At 35.1% G+C, this 25091-nt stretch overlaps 1 protein-coding gene across 3 annotated transcripts in view; it reads left to right on the top strand.

The window, feature by feature from the left end:
- The window catches only part of CEP120 (centrosomal protein 120), a 78787-nt gene that overhangs the window by 31304 nt on the left and 22392 nt on the right, over nucleotides 1-25091 (top strand). For all 3 annotated transcript variants that reach the window (XM_063706728.1, XM_019028476.4, XM_055387426.2), the window contains 11 exons: nucleotides 726-953; nucleotides 1936-2152; nucleotides 3462-3636; nucleotides 5344-5493; nucleotides 6885-7067; nucleotides 8932-9028; nucleotides 9126-9278; nucleotides 9811-9900; nucleotides 13600-13692; nucleotides 14497-14658; nucleotides 19268-19390. In XM_063706728.1, the coding sequence (XP_063562798.1) occupies nucleotides 726-953; nucleotides 1936-2152; nucleotides 3462-3636; nucleotides 5344-5493; nucleotides 6885-7067; nucleotides 8932-9028; nucleotides 9126-9278; nucleotides 9811-9900; nucleotides 13600-13692; nucleotides 14497-14658; nucleotides 19268-19390 (1671 nt within the window). The remainder of the gene's footprint in view (nucleotides 1-725; nucleotides 954-1935; nucleotides 2153-3461; nucleotides 3637-5343; nucleotides 5494-6884; nucleotides 7068-8931; nucleotides 9029-9125; nucleotides 9279-9810; nucleotides 9901-13599; nucleotides 13693-14496; nucleotides 14659-19267; nucleotides 19391-25091) is intronic.

The raw sequence follows: 25091 nt of genomic DNA, 5'->3' as shown, positions 1-25091 counted from the left end.
TGCTTATTTATTATTCATTCAAATACTAAGTTTGCTAAGGCTTCAATATAGTAAGGGAAAACAAGTTATATAACATTTATCTGGAAGAGTCTTTTTTTTTGTACTTGTCAAAAGGTGATAATATTGAACTTTTAATTAGCTATCAGTGATTAACAGCATATTCCACTCCAGAGATATTCTTTTACTTACTGTTAAGCACTCTTTTTAATATGAGGTCTGAAAAGCAAGAAAAGAGAAATATTCAAGATATCTTATGGGTGAAAAAAACAAAACTATTTGAGGTTTTTAAATTCCAAATCAGGATTGATCCACTGACTTATTTTTTGAAACTGTGTTTAAATTAATGGTAAAATGGAAAAAGAAAAATGTTGAGGTATTTCTTTTTTTTTTGTTTAAATTCATGCATTAATTTTGTTATAGTAAAATATTAAAGTAGCTCACCAAAGAGACAGAAAAAGAAGCAATAACATATGATTATGTAATACCAAAAGAAGAAATGAAAAAGGTAATAGCTATTATTGAGTTTTTAGTAAACTTTGTGTTTTATCACCAGTTTTAACAGTTATGTGTGAGAATTCATTACTTAGTCACTTGAGGTCAATTAGGTATAACCTGCATTATATTTTCTTTCCATGCATCATTTTACAACTTCTTATTAAGTTTATGATATTTAGGAGAAAGGAGAAAGTATAAAGCCCTATTTTGATTTTTCCCTTTCATATTAGATTCACCTCTGCTGTGGAGACCAGTCACTTGGAAGTACAGAAATACCTTTAACTGGATTACTTAAAAAGGGCAGTACAGAAATCAACCAGCACCCAGTCACAGTCGAAGGTGCTTTTACCCTTGACCCTCCAAACAGAGCCAAACAGAAGCTTGCACCTATTCCTGTGGAGCTAGCCCCAACTGTGGGAGTGTCTGTGGCTCTGCAGAGAGAAGGCATAGACTCCCAGGCAAGTAGTGGCCCTCCTTCATTCCCCTGGCTTCACTAGTCCCACGCATGATTACTTACAAAAGTTGAATTTTAGAAGAGTTACCTTCATAAGGATATATTTATTAATCTTAATTAGTGACCTTTGTTATATGATACCTCCTTTCTGAAAAGACCTTTCTGAAAAGTGCTGTGACTTCTGTTATGGTTTATAAGTGATTCTACCCAGAGCCCTCTTAGCCTTTGAGACCGTCTTTTTGTGTAGTGGAAACCCACTTATGGTCTCCCCCACCCCCAACTCCAGAAAAGGAACTCCAGTGAAAGAGAACATTTTTAGACCTAGTTTCTGGGAATCTGCATTACTGGTATCTTTTTGGTTAATGCAACCTGAGCCAAAATAAAATCCTTGAGTCCTTAGTGCTTTGTAGTCCTCATACTCTCTTTAGTCAGTTTTCATGACACAGATGATCATTTATTTGGCCGTGTATTTTTTTATTGTATCTATTCCCAGAAGTCAACTTTATCTTGTTCTTTCAAAAAGCTGATCTTTATGCAGGTTGTCAATTAAAGATAGAAGAACCGAAATGAGTGTTTAAAAGATACATATACATATATTTTTAGTGGGGAGTGGAATAAAGGAGAGAAGGAAAGTCATACTAGACATGTGTTTTTTCTCTTTAGGAGTATAGTTCTCCATTGTACTGCCTTGGTAGGAATAACCATTCCCGGGGACACCTATGCCTGACTTCTTTTCTCAAATATCCTTTCTTACCCATTAAGATGCATTTTGGTATTCAGCTCTGGATATCATATTTCCTCTGTTCATCTTCCTTTTTCTGGTCCTAGATGCTATAAGGAAATTTGCAAATTATGAAGAAAAATAGACTAGGAATATCCAAACTGGGAAAGGAAGCTTATATTTTTAAAAAACAACACCAAGTTCTTTGCTTAATTATGAAGGAAAGTTCTTTGCAAATTATACTTTATTTAAAAATTGTTTTTAGTCTTTAATTGAATTAAAGACCCAGAATGAACATGAGCCAGAGCATTCAAAGAAGAAAGTTTTAACCCCCATAAAGGAGAAGACACTTACTGGGCCAAAATCACCAAGAGTGTCCCCTGTTCCATCTCACAACCAGTCACCTCCAACAAAAGATGATGCAACAGAAAGTGAAGTGGAAAGTTTACAGTATGATAAGGACACCAAACCAAATCCAAAAGGTAAGGTTTTTTGTTGTTTGTTTATAGATCTTTGAGGTATTGCATTTTGCAGCCATCTAAAAAATGACTATGAGAACTTTCATGAGTTATAAGTAAAAATTGTGGGTTTGTTAAGAACCAATAAGGCTGGGCACGGTGGCTCACGCCTGTAATCCCAGCACTTTGGAAGACCGAGGCAGGTGGATCACCTGAGGCTGGGCATTCGAGACCAGCCTGACCAAGGTAGAGAAATCCCGTCTCTACTAAAAATACAAAATTAGCCGGGCGTGCTGGTGCATGCCTGTAATCCCGGCTACTCGGGAGGCTGAGGCAGGAGAATTGCTTGAACCCAGGAGGCGGAGGTTGTGGTGAGCCAAGATCGCGCCATTGCACTCCAGCCTGGGCAACAAGAGCGGAACTCCATCTCAAAACAAAAAACAAAACAGTAATGTGTGGAAATATAAAAAATTTCAATGCAAAGTCATTGCAATCTATCTAACTTCAAAATATAATTCTCTAACAGAATTTTTTATTTTACTTGTACACTGGAAATATCCTATTCAATAGACATTAAATAATATAGTTTTTGCAAGTAGATTTTTTAAATGATTAGATTCTTAAATATCTTGAAGTTTGGAGAAAACAGTTGTTAACTGCCTCTTATAGTAAACTCATAATAACCATTTTTGATCCTGAAGTTAAGAGAGAGTCTAAGAATGCATGTTTATCTGATTTAATAAAATTTTTCCATCCATTGCAGTTATAGTTAGTAGTGTAAATAGTAGGGGATTAGGAGTTAGATGTCTTTGCTGTAAGTTACATCTCTGTCACTGAGTAGCTGTGTGACTTCGGCCACTCACTAAGTATCTCTGATCTCTAATAGGTTGGACTAGATATCTGTCTTTTTAAGTTTTAGCTTTCTGTCATTTTAAATATGCCTAAAATAACCAAAATTACTGTAAAAAGGTGATGTCATTATATCTCAGTAAGTCTCATCTACAGCCCTTCAAATGTTAAGTTATGTGCCTCTTGGAAATAAGTTAGTGCCTTCTAGGCTGCAGTCATGTCTATTTCTCTATTGGTTCTGTACGTTTTCTATATGTATTGAGAGTAAGCTCTTTTTTCACACAATTCTAGAATGGAAATTAAAACCTGGGTTATTTTGTGTGAGTTACTTTTAAGATACTTATACCTCAATTCATATGTTCATGAGACAAAATAGCCCAATTCCTGCTTAAAGGTAAATGAGATGATAGCCTTAAACTATCTGTACAATTTAAGAGAAACTTAGCAAGTGTGATTATTTTGTTTTATTTTATGTTCATTTCAGCCAGTTCTTCTGTACCTGCTTCACTGGCCCAGCTAGTGACTACATCCAATGCTTCAGAAGTAGCTTCAGGACAGAAGATTGCTGTACCAGCAACATCACATCATTTTTGCTTTTCAATAGACTTAAGGAGTATACATGCCTTGGAGATTGGTTTTCCAATCAACTGTATATTAAGGTGTGATTTGATTTTGTTTCAAAGTATTATTTTCTGAAGAGAAAGGACTTTCCTGTGTTTGGGGAATTGCAGAGAGAAATGTCACCAAAGAAGTTATAACATTTGTTAAATCAGTGGACTAAAAGGGGGTAAGGCTATATCCTAATGATTTTGAATTCAAACAAGGGTAGCATAGTAGTAGGAGAGGTAACTGTCTTATTATTCTGATATAATAATTGTAGGCATTTATAATAATTTATTCTAAGTAATATAATACATGTATGTAATTTGATAAACATACATAATATGCCATATAAAGTACAGTGCCTCTTAAACTTGAAAAGTGCTTTTTTTCTGGAAAAAGGTATTACTGGTCAAAATAATGGTAGTGTATTATCTGATTTTTCTATAAAACTGTATTATAATGGGAGCTCATATTCCTAATACCTCCATTTCATAGCTATGAATCTAAACACCATACTTAATCAGCTGTAAGTGGAATGTGTCTACATTGTTCTATATTAAGAATTTTATATAATATATATGTCAGTTAAGTAGTTTTACACAATAATTTGTTTTTAATGATGTTACATTTTTATAGTCTTTTGTGCCCGAGATATAAATTAAATATAATACAATAATGTATTTAGTTTGGGGTAGTTAGCATCTCCTCATAAATTTTTTGGGAACAAGCATTAGCATTTGCAAAAGTTGAGGAAATAAATTGTTACAGTCCACTTAACACTCTTCATAGAATTCATTTGATACGGACTAATAGTTCGGTCTTTGAATCATTTTAAGGCACTTTAAAAATGCTGGCCACTTAACTTTTTCTGTTGATAAATTTTCATACTATGCTCTGTATTGGTATGAAATTGCAGTTTGCAGCTGTGTCATGGAATTGGTTAGGTAACACTGGTATTTGAAAAGTTTCTCATCTGCATGACTTCCTTTATTTATTTATTTTTCTTTTAATCGCTAAATCCTGTAGTGTGGTGGTAAGTATAGGGAGCTGAAACTCTAGGGCGTTTAACTTTCCTCGGAAATGACATGATTTAAATGGATATGTAATTATATAGGAATTGGGTGACTACATAGAATTCTTCTTGTTGGAAAGCAGTTTTTACTAGTCGTGTTTAAATTTTAGTTCTCATATATGAATAACAAGATACAGGATTAAATTTAAATGAACATTATAATATCTTTATATTTAGCTTTAAATACAAATTAAGTTCAGCAGTAGTCAGGCATTCTTCCATTTAATCTAGCATGGCTTTGTGATGAAAGGGAGAAACAGTGTTGTTATGTCACTCTCTTGATTCATCCATAATACATTCGAATTGTTTGCATCCTTGCAAGATTACCATAATTACCAGATTTCCATGAATGCATCCTTTTGGAGTTGACTAAGGGCTTTTTATCCCATAAAAAATCAGGATACTATTGTATAAAACAAACCAGGTTTACAGATAAATTTAGGAAGCATTTCTTGAATATTTATATATGGCAGAAACTGCCTGTGTCCCTGGGAGTGCAGAGATAAAAAAGGTAGGACATGTGCCGTCAAGGAACTTCTTACACAGATGACAGATTGCTATTTCTACCATGTTTCTATTAAAAAGTTGTATTTGCTCATAATATTCATATTATACTTTTTTCTAAAAAACAGACTAAATGTCATCTGTAAACCATATCATTAAGACTTTTTTTTTTTTTTTTAAATTCTAGGTACTCATATCCATTCTTTGGAAGTGCAGCTCCTATTATGACTAATCCTCCTGTAGAAGTTCGGAAAAACATGGAAGTTTTTCTTCCCCAATCTTACTGTGCATTTGATTTTGCAACTATGCCTCATCAGCTGCAAGACACCTTCTTAAGGTAATGCATACAGTGTTATGTATGATATTAATTAATTTAAGTCAATTCTTGAAAATTTGTATTTTATTAAAAAGGAATTCTTATAGGTTTAAATCCATAGCAGTTTATGCATTTGAGGATCAAGAAACAAATTTACTAATGATGTGTATGACATTTGTGCATCTGCTACAGGGTTTTGCATGGTTTATTATAAAGGCTCTTTTTTGATTTTCCTATCTTATTTACCTGAATTTAGATATTTTAACTTTGTTAAAACAAACTATATGTAATGAGGGGCCTTTGAAAAGTGGTCTTGCCTTTTCCTGATATAATGTGGGAAGATAAAAAGCTAAGAACTAAATATTTACTTTTTATTGTTGATTCACTGAATGAAAAAATTTGCTTTTTCTGTTTTTTTAAACCTATAACTAGAGATGTTAATCTATCTGAAATGGATTCATGAAAAAATCTGAGATCTGCGAAACACCTTTTACTTTCTCAGAGTATCACAATTCAAATTTATACATTATTTTAAAAAGAATGAAGGGTAACTTAAATCTAACCATTTGTGGGAATTACAGCATTTGAAGGTTTTTATTGCATAGAAAGTGGTACAAAAAATATAATAGTAGGCCTGGCATGGTGACTTACACCTGTAATCCCAGCACTTTGGGAGGCCAACTTGAGCAGATTGCTTTGAGCCCAGGAGTTTTAGACTAGCCTGAGCAAAATGGTGAAACCCTGTCTCTACAAAAAATACAAAAATTAGCCAGCATGGTGGTACGCACCTGCAGTCCCAGCTACTTAGGGGGCTAAAACGGGAGGATCACTTGAGCCCAGGAGGTTGAGGCTGTAGTGAGTTGTGATTATGCCATTGCACAGCAGCCTGAGTGGCAGACCAAGACCCTGTCTCAAAAAAAAAAAAACAGGTATAGTCGTGAATTAAAGATAGGGATACATTATGAGAAGTGCATTATTAGATAATTCTATTGTTGTGTGAACATTGTAGAATGTACTTGAACAGACTTAGATGGTATAGCCTACTGTGCACCTAAGCTGGGTGGAATAGCCTATTGCTTCTAGACTGCGAACCTGCACAGCATGTGACTGTACTGAATACTGTAGGCAGTTGGACAAAGGTAAGTATTTGTGTATCTAAACAGAAAAGATACAGTAAAAATATGATATAATTTTATGGGACCATCATTGTATGTGAGGTTCATCATTGATGGAAACATCATTTCATATTTGGTGCCTGTGAAATTTAGCATTCAGTCTAACAATTGTGTTAGACGACATTCCAGGTAACAAAAAACATCTTTGACTCCATTGAGGGAATTCAAAGAATTTAGTTCAGAAAAGACTTTAGGTCAGAGTTGATAGGTATGAACACATGTTTCTCTCTTCCTTAGGATTCCATTACTGGTTGAACTATGGCACAAGGATAAAATGAGTAAAGATTTACTTCTGGGAATTGCGAGAATCCAGCTTTCTAACATCTTGTCTTCAGAAAAAACTCGTTTTTTAGGTTCTAATGGTGAACAGTGTTGGCGTCAAACTTACAGTGAAAGTGTGCCTGTTATAGCAGCACAAGGGTAATGCATTTCACAGACTTGGTATTTGCTTTTCTTTTCAATTCATGGAATGATTTTGATTAGTCAGCCACCACTTCACCCTTCCATAACCTCTTTTTTCTGATCCACCACTTCACCCTTTCATAACCTCTTTTTTCTGATCTTCTCTGACCTGTGGCAGCTATACCCCACTTTGCCCTTTAGCTTTCTGATACCGATTTCACCTCACAGAAGTCAAGAGTCTGTGTTACCATGGTATTGTAATATTCAGATGGCTAATTATTTTCCTTCCTCTCTCTAGCTTGAGAATTATAAATGCAGGATCTATTTTTTTATTTTGTAATTTGAGGTTAAACTTTATAATGTATTTTACATTATTTTGCACTGGGAATGGCTGAGACTGTTTTTCCACTTAAAATATTTTACTCCTACCCCAAATCAAAAGTCTGAGGACATTATAGATATTTGGCAGTCAGAGGCAGTTTTTAAAATAATTATTGGTTTTTTGCCCTGAACTTCATTGCCACAAAGAAAAACTTGCGTTTTTTTAACATATTTTAAATACAGTAAAATATTTGTTGAATTATCTTTTTAAAATTAACAATAAAAATTTAAAATTTAACTTAACATTATATATCATATGCCCTTTATCATTAAAGATAAGACAAAAAAAAGAGAAACAAGCCTCAGTGAAATTTTAGCTCTAAAAGTATTGAAATGTCTTTCCTTATTCCTCACCATTCATAGCCATTTTGTTTCAACTCCTATTATTGGAGAATCTTTCTTAAAAATTAGCATTTTTTGTCATAAGTAGAAGATAATAAAATCACTAATAATTGAAGCTATTTTAATGCTGCTCGTTTGTTATGAATATTAACTTTTATTGCCATACTTTGTAGACAGAAAGTTTTAGATTTACTTAAGTGAGAACCTTAGATACTCTCAGGAGTTTCTTTCAGATACAGTAGTGCTTCATTTAACTTTATTCATTTCTTCTGAAATCTGTGAGATCAGAAGAAGAAAATACAAAAGTTGGTTAATTAAGTGTTCTAATTGTGTGAGAACCATTCATTCAAGTTTTGTTTGACCAGAGTATATTTGATTTAGACAAAATCATGGTTTTGTATTACTAGCATTTTATTTTCTTCTAATATTTTATCTTGTTCTCATTTGGTTAATGACAAATGCTGCATGCAGTTGTATGATACAAAGAGGTGCTCATTATGATCATACTAACATATAATTATCCTAGAAGCATTGCTTATGTGCCAATTAGGCCTAGAGGCATTGCTTATGTCTAGTAAAATATTTATGAGTATGTACATCCCAGGAAAAGTAGAAAAAAGAATTCAGAATAACCAATATAATCAAGAGTAGGGGAATTGTTAAGTATATTTTACTACATCAATTCATTTGTATATTTTACAGGCAGTAAAAAAAAAAATCACATTTTTAAATTAATGTTATGATGTGAGAAAATGCCCCTGATGTAAATAGGAAAACAAGACAAAACTGTATGAAGTCAGCATGCATGTGTGCATGTATATCTATATATAAATAAAACAGGAAGGAAATAAACTACATATTAGCAATAATTACCTGTGGGCAGTAAGATTTTAAATTTCACCTTTATACCTTTTAAAGCTCTTATAGGGGTCATTTTGTAGTAAATGTATGCATGTATTTAGCAGGGTGTTTGTGATGATCAATTTATATATATATGGAAGGTGTTGAAGCCTACAGAAGTTGCTGCAGTTTCAAAAACAATAGAGTTAGGAGCAGAAAATGTTGCTTACTTCCCATTGCTAAAGCACTGGGGAAATAAAAGGAAAAATAATATAAAGTATTTCTGTGAATTTTAAGGTATTTCTTATTTTATTTGTAGATCAAATAACAGGATAGCAGATCTTTCTTACACAGTGACTCTAGAAGATTATGGACTAGTAAAAATGCGTGAGATTTTTATCTCTGATTCATCTCAGGTAAATATAATTGAATGTTATCAAATTATTTTTTAAAAGGAATCTAATGTGCATATGTGTGTGAGTGTTTAAATGTACTTTTTGGTTCATCTCTTAGGGTGTATCTGCCGTACAACAAAAGCCATCTTCTCTTCCTCCAGCACCTTGTCCTTCAGAGATCCAGACAGAGCCTCGTGAAACCTTAGAATACAAAGCAGCACTTGAGCTAGAAATGTGGAAGGAGATGCAAGAAGATATATTTGAAAATCAGGTTACTTTTTAAATGTTACTTTAAAAAATCTGCTTTGTCTGCTCTGTATATTTTTCCTTCTCCATAGCAAGGTTTAATCTCTATGTTCTGTAGGTACCTTATCTAATTTCTTTGAATGTCAACAATGCTTTACTTAAAAAAATTTGAGAATCAAAAAATACCTGAAATGTGGCACCTTGGCAGAAGCCACTCAGAATTCTGTAAACTTTGTTCATGATTATTGGGTAAAATTGGGAAGTTACTCTTTAAATTTCATGTCCTCATTTGGCATGCCCTCCTGGAACCTTGCATCATTAGTCTCCAAACAAGAGTTAGAAAGCACAACCCACTGTTAGTTTTATAGTTTCCTGAAGTGAACTCAAATGGGCATTATTTGCCTCAGGCATCCTCCTTTTTTTTTTTTTTTTAGAATAAAAAAGAATGCCTGAAAAAATCATATTAGTGATCAGCATCGGTTATTTAACTGACAACTGATTCATTTATTTGACATATTTGGGGTTTTTCGGCGACTTTATTTTTCTTCCTTTTGTAGCTGAAGCAGAAAGAACTGGCTCATATGCAGGCTCTTGCAGAGGAATGGAAGAAAAGGGACCGAGAAAGAGAATCACTAGTAAAGAAAAAGGTAATAACTTGTGTAAAAGTGAGGAAGAGAAGGAAGAATATTAATGATAATATCTTGTATTTGCATTAAAGACAGTCTCTGGAAGGAATAACTAATTTTAGTGGTGATATGTTGGCATGGAAGAAGTGAATGGTGGCTCTGGATAGAGAAGGGAGGCGTTTCACTGTAAAGTATTTTGTGCTTTTGGAATATGCAAATGTATTACATATTCAAAAAATATATAATATAGGCCAGGTATGGTTGCTCACACCTGTAATCCCAGCACTGAGGGAGGATTGCTTGAGGCCAGGAGGTTGAGACAAGCCTGGACAACATAGTGAGACCCCCATCTCTTAAAAAAAAATGTGTGTGTGTGTATGAATATACAAAAATGAATAGAGAAAAACCCTGCTGATGTATAAAAAAGAAATAAAAGCACATTTCAATATATATAAAACTACGTATTATAATCTGTAAGTTAATAGAATGCCTCAAACGTTTAAGCTATTTTTAAGAATTATGAAATAAATTACATTTTTAAAAATGATAACATGAGACCATCTGATTTTATTCCTGAAGCAAAAGCTTAATATTTATCCATTTACACTGAAGTTATTAAATAAAACAACCCTAACAGACTTTCTTCAAATATTCTATTAATAATTTTAGGACTTTAGAAATACTCTTATTAGTGGTTAATCAGTATTCAGCTTCAGATTTGAGGGGATGGCTCTACAGGTCTCCAGTGCTCCAGTGCTCCTTCTCTCTATAACCCCCTCCTCTCATCAACTCTAGTTGCCTCAGCCTCTCTGGTCTCCATTCCGTTTTCTCAGCTCAGCAAGATTGCTAGTGTCTGTTTGGGTTCCCCTTCCTTGAGCTACTACAGTCTTCAGACAGTAAGCTAGATATATTGTAGGGGTTGCCTCATTTATTTCTCACCTTTTAGGGATCATTGTCCTGTGCTGCCTGTTGCCCAATGTCTAAAAACAGTTGTTTCATAAATGTTGTTTAATTTGTGTTTATAAAGGAGGGCCATTTGTCTTTTATGGGTGGAAACAGAAGTACACAGGCCTTTGATTTTAAAATAACCAAATCAGCTTTTTCTAACTTAATTCTCACCATTAAAAACTTCAATAACCAGTGAACTTTTAAAAAAGCTGAAAGACAAAAATAAGAGTATTTCAAAGTCTCTATTCTTTAGAAACGTTCAGATAACCAAAATTACAATAATTAGAAGCCCTGACATACATTTTAACATTATGCGAGTTATCCTGTTATTAAGTGAGTTTCATATTAAGTAATATTTACAGACCTCACCTATTAGATATTCATTGAATCTGGGGGAGCTGGAAAATATCATTTTAATTTTTAAAATTTTTAACCTAGCCTTTAAGACAAGATGAGTTTATCCTTGAATCATTTCTCTTCATTGCTGTTGAAGAGTATTTTAGTATTGAGGTCTGCAAAATTCAAATCGGGAAATACTTGAAAAGTTAATAAAATTACTAGAACCATGACAAATTCACTTTGTGCCATAATTAAACTTTCTGTGAAAACTCACCAAGTAATTTTTGGTTTGTTGTCATTTTGGTAATAATGATCTTTTCAGTTGAAATTTGTAATTGGTTTCCATTTATACGCTTCTACCCTTTCAGCCTGAAATGATGAGTTCCTGGCTAGTTAATAACTCCAGTCAGAAAACAATATGATGCCTACATAATAAGTGTTTGTGCTGTTTATTCAAATTAGTCATATGATAAAGGTAGATCTGAGATTGAGATTTGCCATTTTCTTTCAACCTAAGTGCATTTTTGAGACCAAATACTTTAATTCATTTGTCTTAAAGTATCCTATCTTGCATGGGATCAGTTTTTCTTTTAAATTTTATCAACCACCATAAAATCAAGTCAGTAGTGAGAAAAAAAAGTTGTTTTTCAGTATGATGAAATATTTTAAAGCTAAATACCCTGAGACTCTCACTATAGTATTTTTTAAATGTCAATTATATGTGAGCCTTTTCTGTTTATTTTATTTACCTGATTTGTCTTAAAAAACGATGTATAACTTCTTTCACACTTTGAAAATTTACCTGAAGGAGTAAATATATACGTGGTTCTTGTTCTGCCCTCTGGAGCAACTGAGATATACTCTGTCTTACCTATGACTGCCTGTCAGATAGCTGAAGATAGTCATTACCCACAGAGAAGGAAGACATCAGTTCTACATAAGGAAGTGTTCTGTAGATAAGATCATGCTTTCACTTTTGTGAAGATTAGTGGATATTGCCAGGTAGACTCAAAGGGTATTCCAGACACAGCCCCTTGAGCAAAAGGCAAAGAAGTTTGAAATACACTCTGCATTAAGAAAAATATATGTAGTTTGATGTTGGAAGAGGGGAGGAAAGAGTGTGCCTCAAGAAATAAGGTAAGAGAGGTTGATACCCTGGAGAATAAATGATCTCGTAAATCCATTATGTAGAGTTTAGACTAGATACTGTAGGCTTTTCTTAGCCAGGCCTTCCTGAGAGAATGAAGCCCTTAATACCCTAAGTGATCCATTATTGGTAATAAATTAACTTTATCCTATGCATCTAAAATGGTAGTTATGTACCATTTTAGGAGAGGATGGAGAAAATAATTAAATCATTTTCTGTGGTTTGTGGTTCAGATGATAAACCCTGGTTGAGAAAGGTAGAAATATCAGAAACTTTTTAAATGAAGATTTTTATATAAAATAATTAGGTTTTCATTCTATAACAATAATTCTGATGGAGGTACAGTGGCTAGAATAGAGGAATGTGAAACTAAAGTCCAGGAGACCAGGAAAACAATGTGTATAAAAAACGAAAGCCAAAAACTAATAGTAGCGAAAGGTTATGGAGAAAAGATGGGTGGTAAAGAGATGATTTTAAGGAGGTTTAGGACCTCAAGCGCTAAGACGTCCTCACGGCTGCTCACAATCCTACTGCTTTCCCTAGTCAATTCATTTTCTCACTCGCCAGAACAGTTAGTTTTTGTCTTAACAAACAATCCTTCCTCATCCTTACCCGGTTTATCTCTGTCTTTGAAACACTTCCTCTATTTGGCTTCTTTGACTATACTTTTTTTTTTTGGACTACACTTTTCTACTGTTGTGTTCTGCTGTCTTCACTGGTCTCTCTTTTCTAATTTTCATGCTAGATTCTCCTCATGTTGGCTTTATTGGCTTGTCCCAGAGCCCAGTCCTCAAATACCATCCTTTCTTCTCTCTGTATACTCACTCCTTGGATGATGTCATTCACTCTCTTGGCATTATATACACCAAGACACCCACCACACGCACCCCCATCCCTGACTTCTTCCCTGGACTCCGCACTTGGCTATTTAGTTGCTTACACTACATATGCGTTTCAAATTTAGCAGTCTTTTGTTTCCATCCTCTGTAAATTTAGATTAAGTCTAACATACTAGAGGATGTGGAAATCATAATATGTGAATAACAGTTAAAATTTGTGTTTATCTTGGAGAAGAAAAAAGACCAAGAGGAGGAAATATGACCATCACCAGTCTCAAATTCATAAAAGCACATTTTTTTCTTTGAATTGGCGGATGTAATTTGTGACTTTCCTATTCTCAGGTCCTCTGTTTCAGTGAAATGATGTGTATTTTTGAATTTGTGTGTGTTTTAAGTTTGGGAGAAGGTAGGTAACTTTTTTTTTTTTTTTTTTTTACTATATTTTAGGTGGCTGAATATACTATTCTAGAAGGAAAACTTCAAAAAACTCTAATTGACTTGGAGAAGCGAGAGCAGCAGCTTGCTAGTGTGGAATCAGAGGTATGTCATTCGTCCATCATATTTTTTTTTTTCAGCATAGAGGGGTTTATTGCAAAGTAGAAATACTATTTTAAAAGTTAGGTGCAAAATAGTCCCGAGAGAGAAGGGACTCAGGATGGGCTGCTTATAAGAATGAGACAAGCAAAGACTGGAACTAGAGGCACTCCATTTATGAGAGTCTTACATAATTATTTACAAAGAGGTGGAAAGTGGTATTATTAGTAAGTATGTCATCTATCATATATCTTTATTTCACAGAGTCTATATATGAAATTCATACTGTTTATTACTTTGTGCTCTATATATTTCATGAAAATTGTCTTTTAGACATGCAGAAAACTGCTATTCAAACTGCTATTCAGCATATCTTATATATTAAAAATAGGTCGAAAAGTATGTCAGAGTGTTTAAACTTAATAGTGTAGATTTTTGCCTAATACCAAGGCTGTATTCTATGTGATTAGGCAAGAATCAGAAGTTTCTAAAAGAAGAAAAGAAACTTGGGCATATTTGCTTACACACTTAAAAAGGTTTTATTCAAATGGAAATGTTAAGTGCTTAGGGTTTTCAAGTGAATTTATACAAATTGTTTATGGATTTTTATATGTGTGTATAATAGTAATAAACAATGATTGAAAACTTATAATGGTACACTTGAACATTAACTCTCTAATAACTAAAAAAGATATGAAAATAAATTTGTAAATATCCTCAACATTTGAGTGTATAGAAAGATATTGGAATATCGAATAGTATAATGCAGCTAGCAATAAACCAACCTCTTAAAGATGCCTTTGTTTTAAGCTTCAAAGAGAAAAAAAGGAACTGCAATCAGAACGTCAACGGAACCTGCAAGAACTGCAGGACTCTATCCGTAGGGCCAAAGAGGACTGTATTCATCAAGTAGAACTAGAAAGGTTAAAAATCAAACAGCTCGAAGAGGATAAACACCGCCTTCAGCAACAGGTTGGATAACGTACTTGTCATCTTTTTATGCTTAGTTTATTTGCATTCTATTAATAAGAGAAATAGTTCACTAACTACTAAAAAGTGGTAAAATTCATAGTAATTTAGACTATTAATCATATTTATTGCACTGAGATTCAAATATACTTTAAGTTGGATCTTTTTCTAACTATTTTGTATGAAATTGTGCATATTTCAGGTCATTTCCAACTTAAATCTTTTTCTGATAAGTCTTCTTTAAGCAAATATAGATATTCTTCATGTAGCACTGAACCAAATTCAGTTAAGGACCAAATTTAGTTAAGATCCAAATTTCATGAGAGAATTGTCTCTGTTCCTATTTCCTCTCCTCATGCTCAGTAAAACTGATTGATATCATCAACACTGTTGTCCTTGTTTTTGTATTTTCTCTTCTCAACTTCCACATCACCACTCTCCCTTGTTTTTCTCTACCTTTCTGGCCACCCTCAGGCTCTTTTGCAGGCTTGTCTTCCTTTAGCCGTTACATGTTGGACTTCCTCCAAGCTCAGGACTTACTTTCTGCAAAAACAATCTTATTCGTGATTTCATGCCCATGATTTCAGAGACAGTCTACATCTGGGACTTTCACATCCAGGGTCATATCCAAGACCTTACCTTTGCCCTCTAGACCCATATATCTGATTGGCTTTTTGGCATCTCTGTTCAGATGTCTTAAAGGCATTTAAAACCCACTGTGGTCCTTCTCTCCATACTTGACCTTCTACCTGTAAATGTTCTTTGTTTCAGTGACGGGCCTCTCTAATCTGCTCCTCATGTTGTAGCCAGAATGATATTTTTGAAATTGGGAATCTTGATACTCTCCTCTTTAAAACCTTTCAGCATTGTCTTGTTGCTCATAGGAAAAAGATCAGAATCATTGCCTTGTCCTGCAGGCCTCTGCATAGATCAGAGCCTGTCTCTCTGACTTCATCTCCCACTCTTGTGCCTGTGCTGTGTACTCTCTGCCCGTGCTTGTCTTCCCTCAAGTTCTCAGGCATGCCATGCTCACTTCAGCCACAGGATCTTCATGTTTGCTGCATTATCTGGGCCTGGTATACTCTGTTCCTCCTTCAGTTTCAAGCTAAAGCATCACCCACTCCTAGAAATCTTCCCTAATTCATGCTCCTCAAGTCTAGGACAAATTTTTATTTTATGGTCTCATAGGACATTATTCTCCTGTTCTTTTTCTTTATGATATGTCATATCAGTTTGTTTTTATTTTCATTAGCATGATAATTTAATCAGTATCAGATTGTTTGCTCCATAAAAACTGTTCTGGTTTATAGCTGTATCCCAGGAGTCCAGGCCAGTTGTCAGCACATAATAGGGGCTCAATAAATATTTGCTAAAAAAAAAAAAAAGAATCAAGCTGTTAAAAATTAAGCTTATCTTTCTTGAAAAATTCCAATGTAGATTAGATATGTATGATGAATGCCTCCCAAGTCTTCAGTAAATTTTCTCATGAACAGTTTCCACAGCAGCACAGAGCCATTATTTAGGTGGTTGTAAAAATATGAATTTGATTGTTACCAAGTAGGGGAGTCTTGTTTAAAATACAAAAGATAAAGTTGTAAAAGTGGGCAATTATGATGGGATTCACCAGTAATGCTTCTCTTCTTCCAATTATCAGGAAGATTCACCCATCTAGAACAAAGGCTCTTAACACATATTAGAGTCACCAGGAGAGCTCTTGAGAAATACACATATCTGTACCTTGTCTAAGACTGGTATAAGCCAGGCACAGTGGTTCACACTTGTAATCCCAACACTTTCGGAGACTGAGGTGGGAGGAGTGCTTGAGCCCAGGAGTTCAAGACCAGCCTGGGCAACATGGCAAAACTGCATCTCTTCAAAACATATAAAAATTAGCCAGGCATAGTGGTGCACACCTGTGGTTCCAGCTACTCAGGAGGCTGAGGCGGGAGCATCACTTGAGCCCAGGAGGTCAAGACTCCAGTGAGCCATAATCACAACACTGCACTCCAGCCTGAGCAACAGAATGAGACGGTGTCTCAAAAAAAAGAAAAAGACTTGTGTATGGTGTTGTATATGGTGTAGTTTACTTCTTTGTAGGAATAACTAACTTTGGTGGGAAGAACTGGTATTTTGGAAAAATTACCTGGAGCACACTTGTATTCTTGAAGCACTGTTCTAAAACCTGGGGGAAAAAAAGGGGTAGGAAGGACAGGAGAAGTTTCCAAGATGCCCAGATTGCTAAGTCCATGACTGTATACATTTCACATTTTAGGTGTGGAAAAGCTTTTTGGGCCCTTACCTTGACCATGTTACATGTATTATACACACAATTCTAACTAGACTGGTAGAAGGGACAGTTACACTGTCAGTGAGAGCTGATGAAGATGAAGTATCTGTACTCAAATAGATTATAGCAGTCACCAGAACTCAAATCTGTAGTTTGTGGATCACTTAGCAAAGGAAAAAGAGCCCAACATGCCTTAATAGCTTACTGCTTTATAACCCAATTGTAACAAGAATTGTGTATGATAATGTTCTGGAATTGTGAAGAAACTACCAAATTTAATATTTTCTTAGCTTTTGTTTAAAACAGAAAAGTGAGAGACTTTAGAAAGGTTTCTGTTCAACTTTGGATGTTAAAAAATAGGTAAACTTCTGTCATATGGACAATTCTCATGTATGGAACACTACATTACCTAAACATGCTAGATAAATCCTAATTATTACTGATGATTTCCATTTTTGCCACATATTTTCTTAGTATTAATATTTCAGATTTAGGTAAGTCCTATGCCTTAGGGGAGAGACAATTGGTTTATCTAATGATGGATAGTCATAGCGGTATATGTTTTTGGAAAACATCTTTAGCAATCTTTGTTCGCATTTCAAAAAAAACTCATTCAAAAAAGAACATCTTCATACCTTTTTAAAAATTTTTGAAACTGTTCTAAGAGAAATTTGAATGTTTAGTCAAGGCTATCTTGTTATTTTGTTTTTCAGGAAGTATTGACTGCTTTAATGAAAGCATTATTCAAGGGGATGAAAAGGTCTGAAGTTAGTTTTTGCCCCGCTACTGACTTAGCTCACTAGGTCTTTGACATTGCCTCAATTATTTAGCTTCTTTGACTTTCAGTTGTTGTTGTTGTTGTTGTTGTTGTTGTTGTTGTTGTTTTTACCTATTAGTATGAAGGAATTGAACCAAATAATCTTTAAATTACCTTAACTTGTAATAGTATTTGAATTTGTAAAATTCATATGGTACCAAACTGTAAAAACAAGAAATGCTACATTAAAATTGAGCTTATTTTTATTTACATGGATATTTATCTGGCATATCTGTAATGCTCAGTCTTTTTTTGGCAGGGGGTCAGGATTATTCATTTTTTTCACATTTTATTTTCATTACATTGGGCTGGGTAGAGTCATGCACCAGAGTACTGATGATTATGGTATTCTTTTGCTTTCAAACAGAATTGGGATCCAGGTTGTAACTGTCTCTAAATTCAAGATCTGGAGCAGAATCAGCAGAGGTTGACCACTGCTGCTGGGGGCTGGGGGTCTCTGGGAAAAAGGAAACAGGCATGGAGCTGACTGTGGAGGCCTTATGTTCCAGGGCTCCACTGGGGTACCCGAGGATCTTCCATGTGGCTCAGAGGAGCCCCTCAAAACACAAGCCTGGAGTTAGAACTCAGGAATTGGAAGGACAATCACATCTGTAAAGAGAGAACCTGAAAAGATGTCACCCTTCCATCTGTATCCCAGAATCCTGTGTAGGCCGTCTCCATAAGTAGAGGGCCAGGGTTGGCTTGTTGGCCTCAAAGTAGTCTAGTAAAAGTCTGCAAACTTGTCACCATCTGGAGACACTCTTGCCAGCTCTTCTTTATGCTCCTGTGCTTTGGACACTGGGCAATTGCTTTAGACTATTCCTGATTGTTCGTCCTCAACTCTTCAAATTCAAGGAATTTCCATTCTTTTAGTAAACTGGATCTCCCGGTCACTCCTTGATTTAATTAATTGGGCTGATGGTTTTTCTGGTTTCTTTTTCCTTCTTTGTTTTCTGAGGATTTCTAGTAATTTTAGCCTGTAATCTCTTTCTCTGTTTTTATTCCTGAGTCTTCTCCTGAGATTCTTTTCACTGTAGCTGTAGGGCCTAATCCTGGGTTGGCAGAGAACTTGCACTTACTCTGCTCTCATGGAATCCAGGAGAGACAGAGTTGCCTTAGTGTTGAAATGTGTTTGTTCCTCTCTGCTTCTGGTGGTCTCTTGCTGAATTTTTTCTTACATGCGACATCTTAAGAAAAGTGTAAAGAAAGTGTTAGTATTTCTGAAGGTAACTTTTACATTTGACATTTGAGTTTTACCAAAAACATTTTCATGATACCAGTTTGATAAGAAATTTCATACTCTTCAAAAGTTTTTGTAGAATCAGTTGATTTACTGAATTTTTAATTACTAAGGATCTTTATTTTCCTCATTGTACTTTATCAGTTTTCCAGATTTTCTACTATGAGCATGCTGTAGAATAAAAAAAAAAGACCTTGTTGAATTGAATACTTTATTGTTAAACTTTGCATATCATTGTTTTGAAATGGCTAAACTTTTTTTAATACAGCTTAATGATGCTGAAAATAAGTATAAGATTTTGGAAAAAGAGTTCCAACAGTTCAAGGACCAGCAAAACAACAAACCAGAAATCCGTCTACAGTCTGAAATAAATCTTCTCACCTTGGAAAAGGTACACATGTTAATTTTGTGCAGTTTAACTAGTCCCAGTGATTAATTTATAAAATCAATCAATAATGTGTATACAATATAATAATGTTTTGCTGTAGTGTTCTGATGTCAAATAAGAATGCATTAGAGAATTAAAGGCACGTGACATTATTAGTACTTGAATTTCTTGGCTTATGTCAGTTGTAGCTTATACAGATTAGAGTCCTTGGTTGCAAACATCAGAACTGACTAACTCTAGTAAGGAAGGGATTTACAAAACTTTCAGGAGGCTAAAGAAGTAGTTTCAGAATATGGGCAGGATAGGGAAAGCAAGGCATAGCCAAGATCCTGTCAGAAAACAGTCTACTTCGGATGCTCCTGTTGGTGCTGTCACTGCCATGTCACTGGATTCCCTACCCTCTGATTCTAATGTCATGCTGTTGAACTGTTTTGTGGTAGCCATTGTGAATATTCTCTCCATGTATCACCCCTGTAGATTCAATGTCCTAGATAGGAGTATTCATTTGAACCACAGACTTGCACTCTAGCTCTAAGCTAGGAAGAAGGAATAGTTGTCTTATTTTGTTTTCTGTGGTTGGAAGCCATGTTCTTCTCATTTAAATTGAGATTCCTCCACAAACAATGTTCAGGTGCTAGGCATTAAAAATGTGTAATGTCCAATAGACAAGTTTGACCATATGTGTTCTTGCATTTTATGATTTAATAACTTTTAGATTTTATGATTTAATAACTTTTAGGCATGATTAAAAAAATATAGCAGTCAGAGGAAAATAACACAGGTAATACATAGGAAAATTACCTTTAAAGTTTAAGGATTTAATTGTGCCAGCCATTCCCATCTTTTCCTACTCAGCTTTGTGTTGAAGGCTTCCTTTCCCTCATAGACTCGCCACCAGGGGGCACTAGCGGAAGACCAGTAGGTGGGAGTTGGATCTATGTTGGGAAGTTTTTTCCATCTCTCTCTACTTGCTTTATTTTCGCTGGCAGTAGTTGAATCTTTTTATGGTTCCATGTCCCATCAGAGAGCCCTTCTCTCCAGCTTCCTTCAGGCCATCCTCCCTGTGGTTCTAGTTCACTGGACAACAGAGCTCCGCTGAGCATTTCCTTTGGGCATTGATATAGTTTGGCTCTGTGTCCCCACCCATATCTCATCTTGTATCTCCCATAATTCCCAGATGTTGTGGGAGGGACCCGGTGGGAGATAATTGAATCATGGGGGCAAGTCTTTCTTGTGATGTTCTCCTAATAGTGAATAAGTCTCACAACATCTGATGGCTTTAAAAAATGGGAGTTTGCCTGCACCAGCTCTCTCTTTGCCTGCTGCCATCCACATAAAATGTGACTTGCTCCTCCTTGCCTTCTACTATGATTGTGAGGCTTCCCCAGCCACGTGGAACTGTGAGTTCTCCATTAAACCTCTTTCCTTTGTAAATTGCCCAGTCTCAGGTTTGTCTTTATCAGCAGCGTGAAAACAGACTAATATAGGCATCATGTTACATTCAAAAAGTTTCAAATGTTGGAACATTTTAGATTTTTGGATGAGAGATGCTGAACCTGTAATAGTAGTTTATAAAATAGGGCTGATAAGAGAATGCTGGAAGTAAAGGTAATTTTTGGCCATATGGGGGAATGTCTTAGATGCTAAGTTAAAGAATTCAAATTTTATCTGGTAAGCAAAGTCAAATATTACTCCCAAGTTTGTAAGATTTGTGTAATGGATGTTAATAGAAATGAGTTTTGATGAATTGTAATCAGAAAGTAACATTGGGGACTGGGTATAGTGGCTCATGCCTGTAATCCCAGCACTTTGGGAGGCCACGGTGGGCAGATTGCTTGAGCTCAGTTCAAGACCAGCCTGGGCAACATGGAGAAACCCTGCCTCTATAGAAAAATATACATATATAATATATATATAAAGTATATATTATAATATATACATTATATATGTGTGTATGTATGTATATAAGTATATATGTGTATATATATACACACACACACACACACATATATATGTATATATAACATATATATACACTAGCTGGATGTGGTGGCACATACCTGTTGTCCCAGCTACTCAGGAGGCTGAGGTGGGAGGATCACTGGAGCCCAAAGAGGTTGAGACTACAGTGAGCCATGATCCCACCACTGCACTTCAGCCTGGGCGACAGAGCAAGAACTTATCTCAAAAAACAAAAACAAAAACAGAAACAAAGTAGCATTAGGGAGTGATAGACTTCCATGTTTTGGAAAATGGACTAAGGAATAACAGTCACAGCCAAGAGTACTTTGAGAGAAGTAGTGTCTGGTGTCTGCTAAAGTGTGGCAGGGAGAGAAAGACTATGGAATAGCTTCAAAATCTTTTATTTAATAAATCCAGCACTCAAATCCTTAAAGCTTATGTTGAGATACTATAATCTGATAGTAGGCTGTGGAATAGATTCCTCTAGGAACTTTTAATACTTACTGTATACTTCTTATACTTATTTCAGAGCTACCATAATCCAACCTAGATTCTAAACTTTCCAAGGCAGAAACCATGTTATAGCTATTTTCATATTACCTATTCTTAGGACAGCACCCTGTACCTTATAGCACTGAGTAAACATTTGTTATTCATGATGATGAACCAACACCATGTATGCTACTCAGAATTTTCATATATTCATTTATTCAGCAAAAATTAATGGAGGGCATGTTGTCATCTTGGTACAAAATTGTTTTGAGATGTTAAGTTGCTGCTAATCATTTCACCAGCTATTTATTGAGTACCTTCTATGTTCCTAGGATTATAGTTAGTCTTGCATTGAACAAGACAGATTCCTCAGGGAGATCCATTATAGAGGAGAGAGTAAAAAAATAAATGAATGAGATCATTTTTGTTTATGTCAAACATAAAAGTAATAAAAAAAAGGTGATGTCATTGAATGTGGCAATGTAGGTGGCCTGTCAGGAATAGATACCACCCCACATAAGGTGGTTAAGGAAGGCCTCTTTGAGGAGGGTAACTAACATTTTAATTGGGATCTGTGAGAAGAGAAGGAGCTAGCAATGTGAAAAGCTATAGAAGGTGTGTCCTGGGAACAGCTACAAAGGAACTGAAGTGAGGTTAAGCCTGGATTGTTTGAGGTTGAGGACGAAGGCCATCCTAGAGCATGAGGGAAGGAGAATGTACAAGATGAGGTTCAAAGTATGGGCCATTAAAGCCATGACAAGGAGTTTAGGTTTTTATTCTAATAGAGTTATAGTATAATAGTAGTTAACAGTATGAACATGAGCCACATCACCTTGGTTCAAATCCTAGCTCTGCCACTTAGTTTACTTCTCTGTACTTATTTCCATATCTTTTAAATGGAGGTAGTAAGGTGATAAGGTTGATAACAGAGTTAAATGACTCAATATTTGTAAAATGCTAAACATAGAACCTAGGACATTGTTTTACTTAAATCGTATGTTTGTAAATATAAAAGTTAAGTAAATAATGAGATACCATTGAAAGGTTTTAAGTAGGAGAGTAACTTGATCTTTACATTAAGGAAAAAAATTATTCATCTAGTGTGTAGAAAATATGTGTTAGAGGACAAGACCTGTCTCTTCGGCTTATGACCCATATATTCAACTGCCTACCCAACATCTTTTCTTGAATGCCTTAGAACAGTAGTTCTCAAACTTTTTTGACTCAGGTTCGCTTTATTGATAATCACTGTATTAGAAATGGGAAAAAAAAACCTAGATAACAGGAAAAAAAAACCTAGATAACATTTTTATGAAAAATAACTATTTTCTAAAACAAAAAATTGAGAAGAGTAACATTGTTTTACTATTTTACAAATCTCTTTAGTGTCTGGATAATAGACATCTGAATTCTTATATCTGATTTTGAATTCACTCTGTTGTGATATTATACATCATGTAGCCTCTGAAAAACTCCAGTGTACATTTATAGAAGCATGAAAGTGGAAAAGACGAATAATCTTTCAATATTATGGAAATAGTGTCCATCTCCTGGACCCTTGGAAGTCAGTCTTCAAGATATCCCAGAATGTCCAAAACTAAACTCAGCCATCTCCCTGAAATATATTTTTCATGTAGTGTTTCTGAACTCAGTAAATGTTTCTGTAGCGTGTTAACTGCCAAGCTATCTTGGGGTACTCTTATCCCCACATTGCTTTAATTGCAAGTCTTAATTGATTCTTTTTCTTACATATTTGGTCAGTTTCTTCATTTTTCTACCAGTGAACTTGAATCCAGCTGGACATTTCCCATTTCTCTTTTTTTTTTTTTTTTTTGAGACGGAGTCTCGCTCTGTCACCCAGCCTGGAGTGCAGTGGCGAGATCTCTGCTCACTGCAAGCTCCGCCTCCCGGGTTCACGCCATTCTCCTGCCTCAGCCTCCCGAGTAGCTGGGGCTACAGGCGCCCGCCACCACACCCGGCTAATTTTTTTGTATTTTTAGTAGAGACGGGGTTTCACCATGTTAGCCAGGATGGTCTCGATCTCCTGACCTCGTGATCCGCCCGCCTCGGCCTCCCAAAGTGCTGGGATTACAGGCGTGAGCCACCGCGCCCGGCCCCCATTTCTCTTTTGATAAAACCAAGTAGTAAAGTATTTCTGCGTTTATAAATATGAATTCTGTAGTACCTACCAGAAATATTTGAAGCACTCATTGGATAATGTCATATGGATTCTCACAAGATGTATTATGTGGGTGTCTAAGAGTACTTCCATTTTACCCTGGGGAAATTTAAAGACCAGAAATCAAAATTGTAACAGAGGTGTTATCTTATTCATCCCTGAATATAGACTGGTTGACTAGGTAATATCCACAATAAAAATAAATTTTAAATGACTTTTAAAATTTCTTCCAACTATGCTTTTATCGGAAGGATAGAAATCATTAAACATATTAAAAGTATAAGCAGTACTGTGAGTTTGCCTTGAGAGAGAAAAGTACATAATTTAATTGCCTCTATTTTAGACTTAATACATTCATCCACCATGTTAAAGTGCCTAGTGAAAAGAGGCTTTTCAGCTCTTCTGAAAATTCTTTGTAAATCTTTTTGGAGCCAGAAGAGGGCAGAATCTTATTTCTTAAAATAGTGACAAAGAGATAAATGCACAAAAAGAAAGACCCAAGTTAAAAAGTATCTGATTTAATTTGTAAGCTCTGGTTATGTCTGATTGAGAGTTTTGTTTCTTTTCTCATTACGTATTCTTTTCAGTGTAATATGCATATTCCCATTTTTTACTGAAATTGTCTAAAAATAAGTTAACATAAACATATAGTTTTAGCAACTGTAATTGTTGATTCTTTTTACAGGTTGCATATCCCTTATCCAAAATGCTTGGGATCAGAGGTGTTTCCAATTTTAGATTTTTTGGATTTTGGGATGTTTGCATTGTATTTACCTGTTCAGCATCCAGTTTTAGATTTTTTGGATTTTGGGATGTTTGCATTGTATTTACCTGTTCAGCATCGCTGATGGGAAAATCTGAAGTCTGAGATGCATTTCTTATGTGTCATGTCAGTGCTGAAAAAGTATTGGATTTTGGAACACTTTGGATTTTGGATTTTTGGATTAGGGATATATATACATACATACATATATATATAAATATAGCTTCAATAATTGGGACTTTAAAAAATGAAATATTGAAGGCATGTAATTTAGTAGGGCCTACATAGGTTGAAAAGACTGAAGATAT

Source organism: Gorilla gorilla, chromosome 4 (assembly GCF_029281585.2).
Source record: "Gorilla gorilla gorilla isolate KB3781 chromosome 4, NHGRI_mGorGor1-v2.1_pri, whole genome shotgun sequence".
In the NCBI taxonomy this organism is placed as follows: domain Eukaryota; kingdom Metazoa; phylum Chordata; class Mammalia; order Primates; family Hominidae; genus Gorilla; species Gorilla gorilla.
This window is presented reverse-complemented; position numbering and strand designations above follow the sequence as displayed.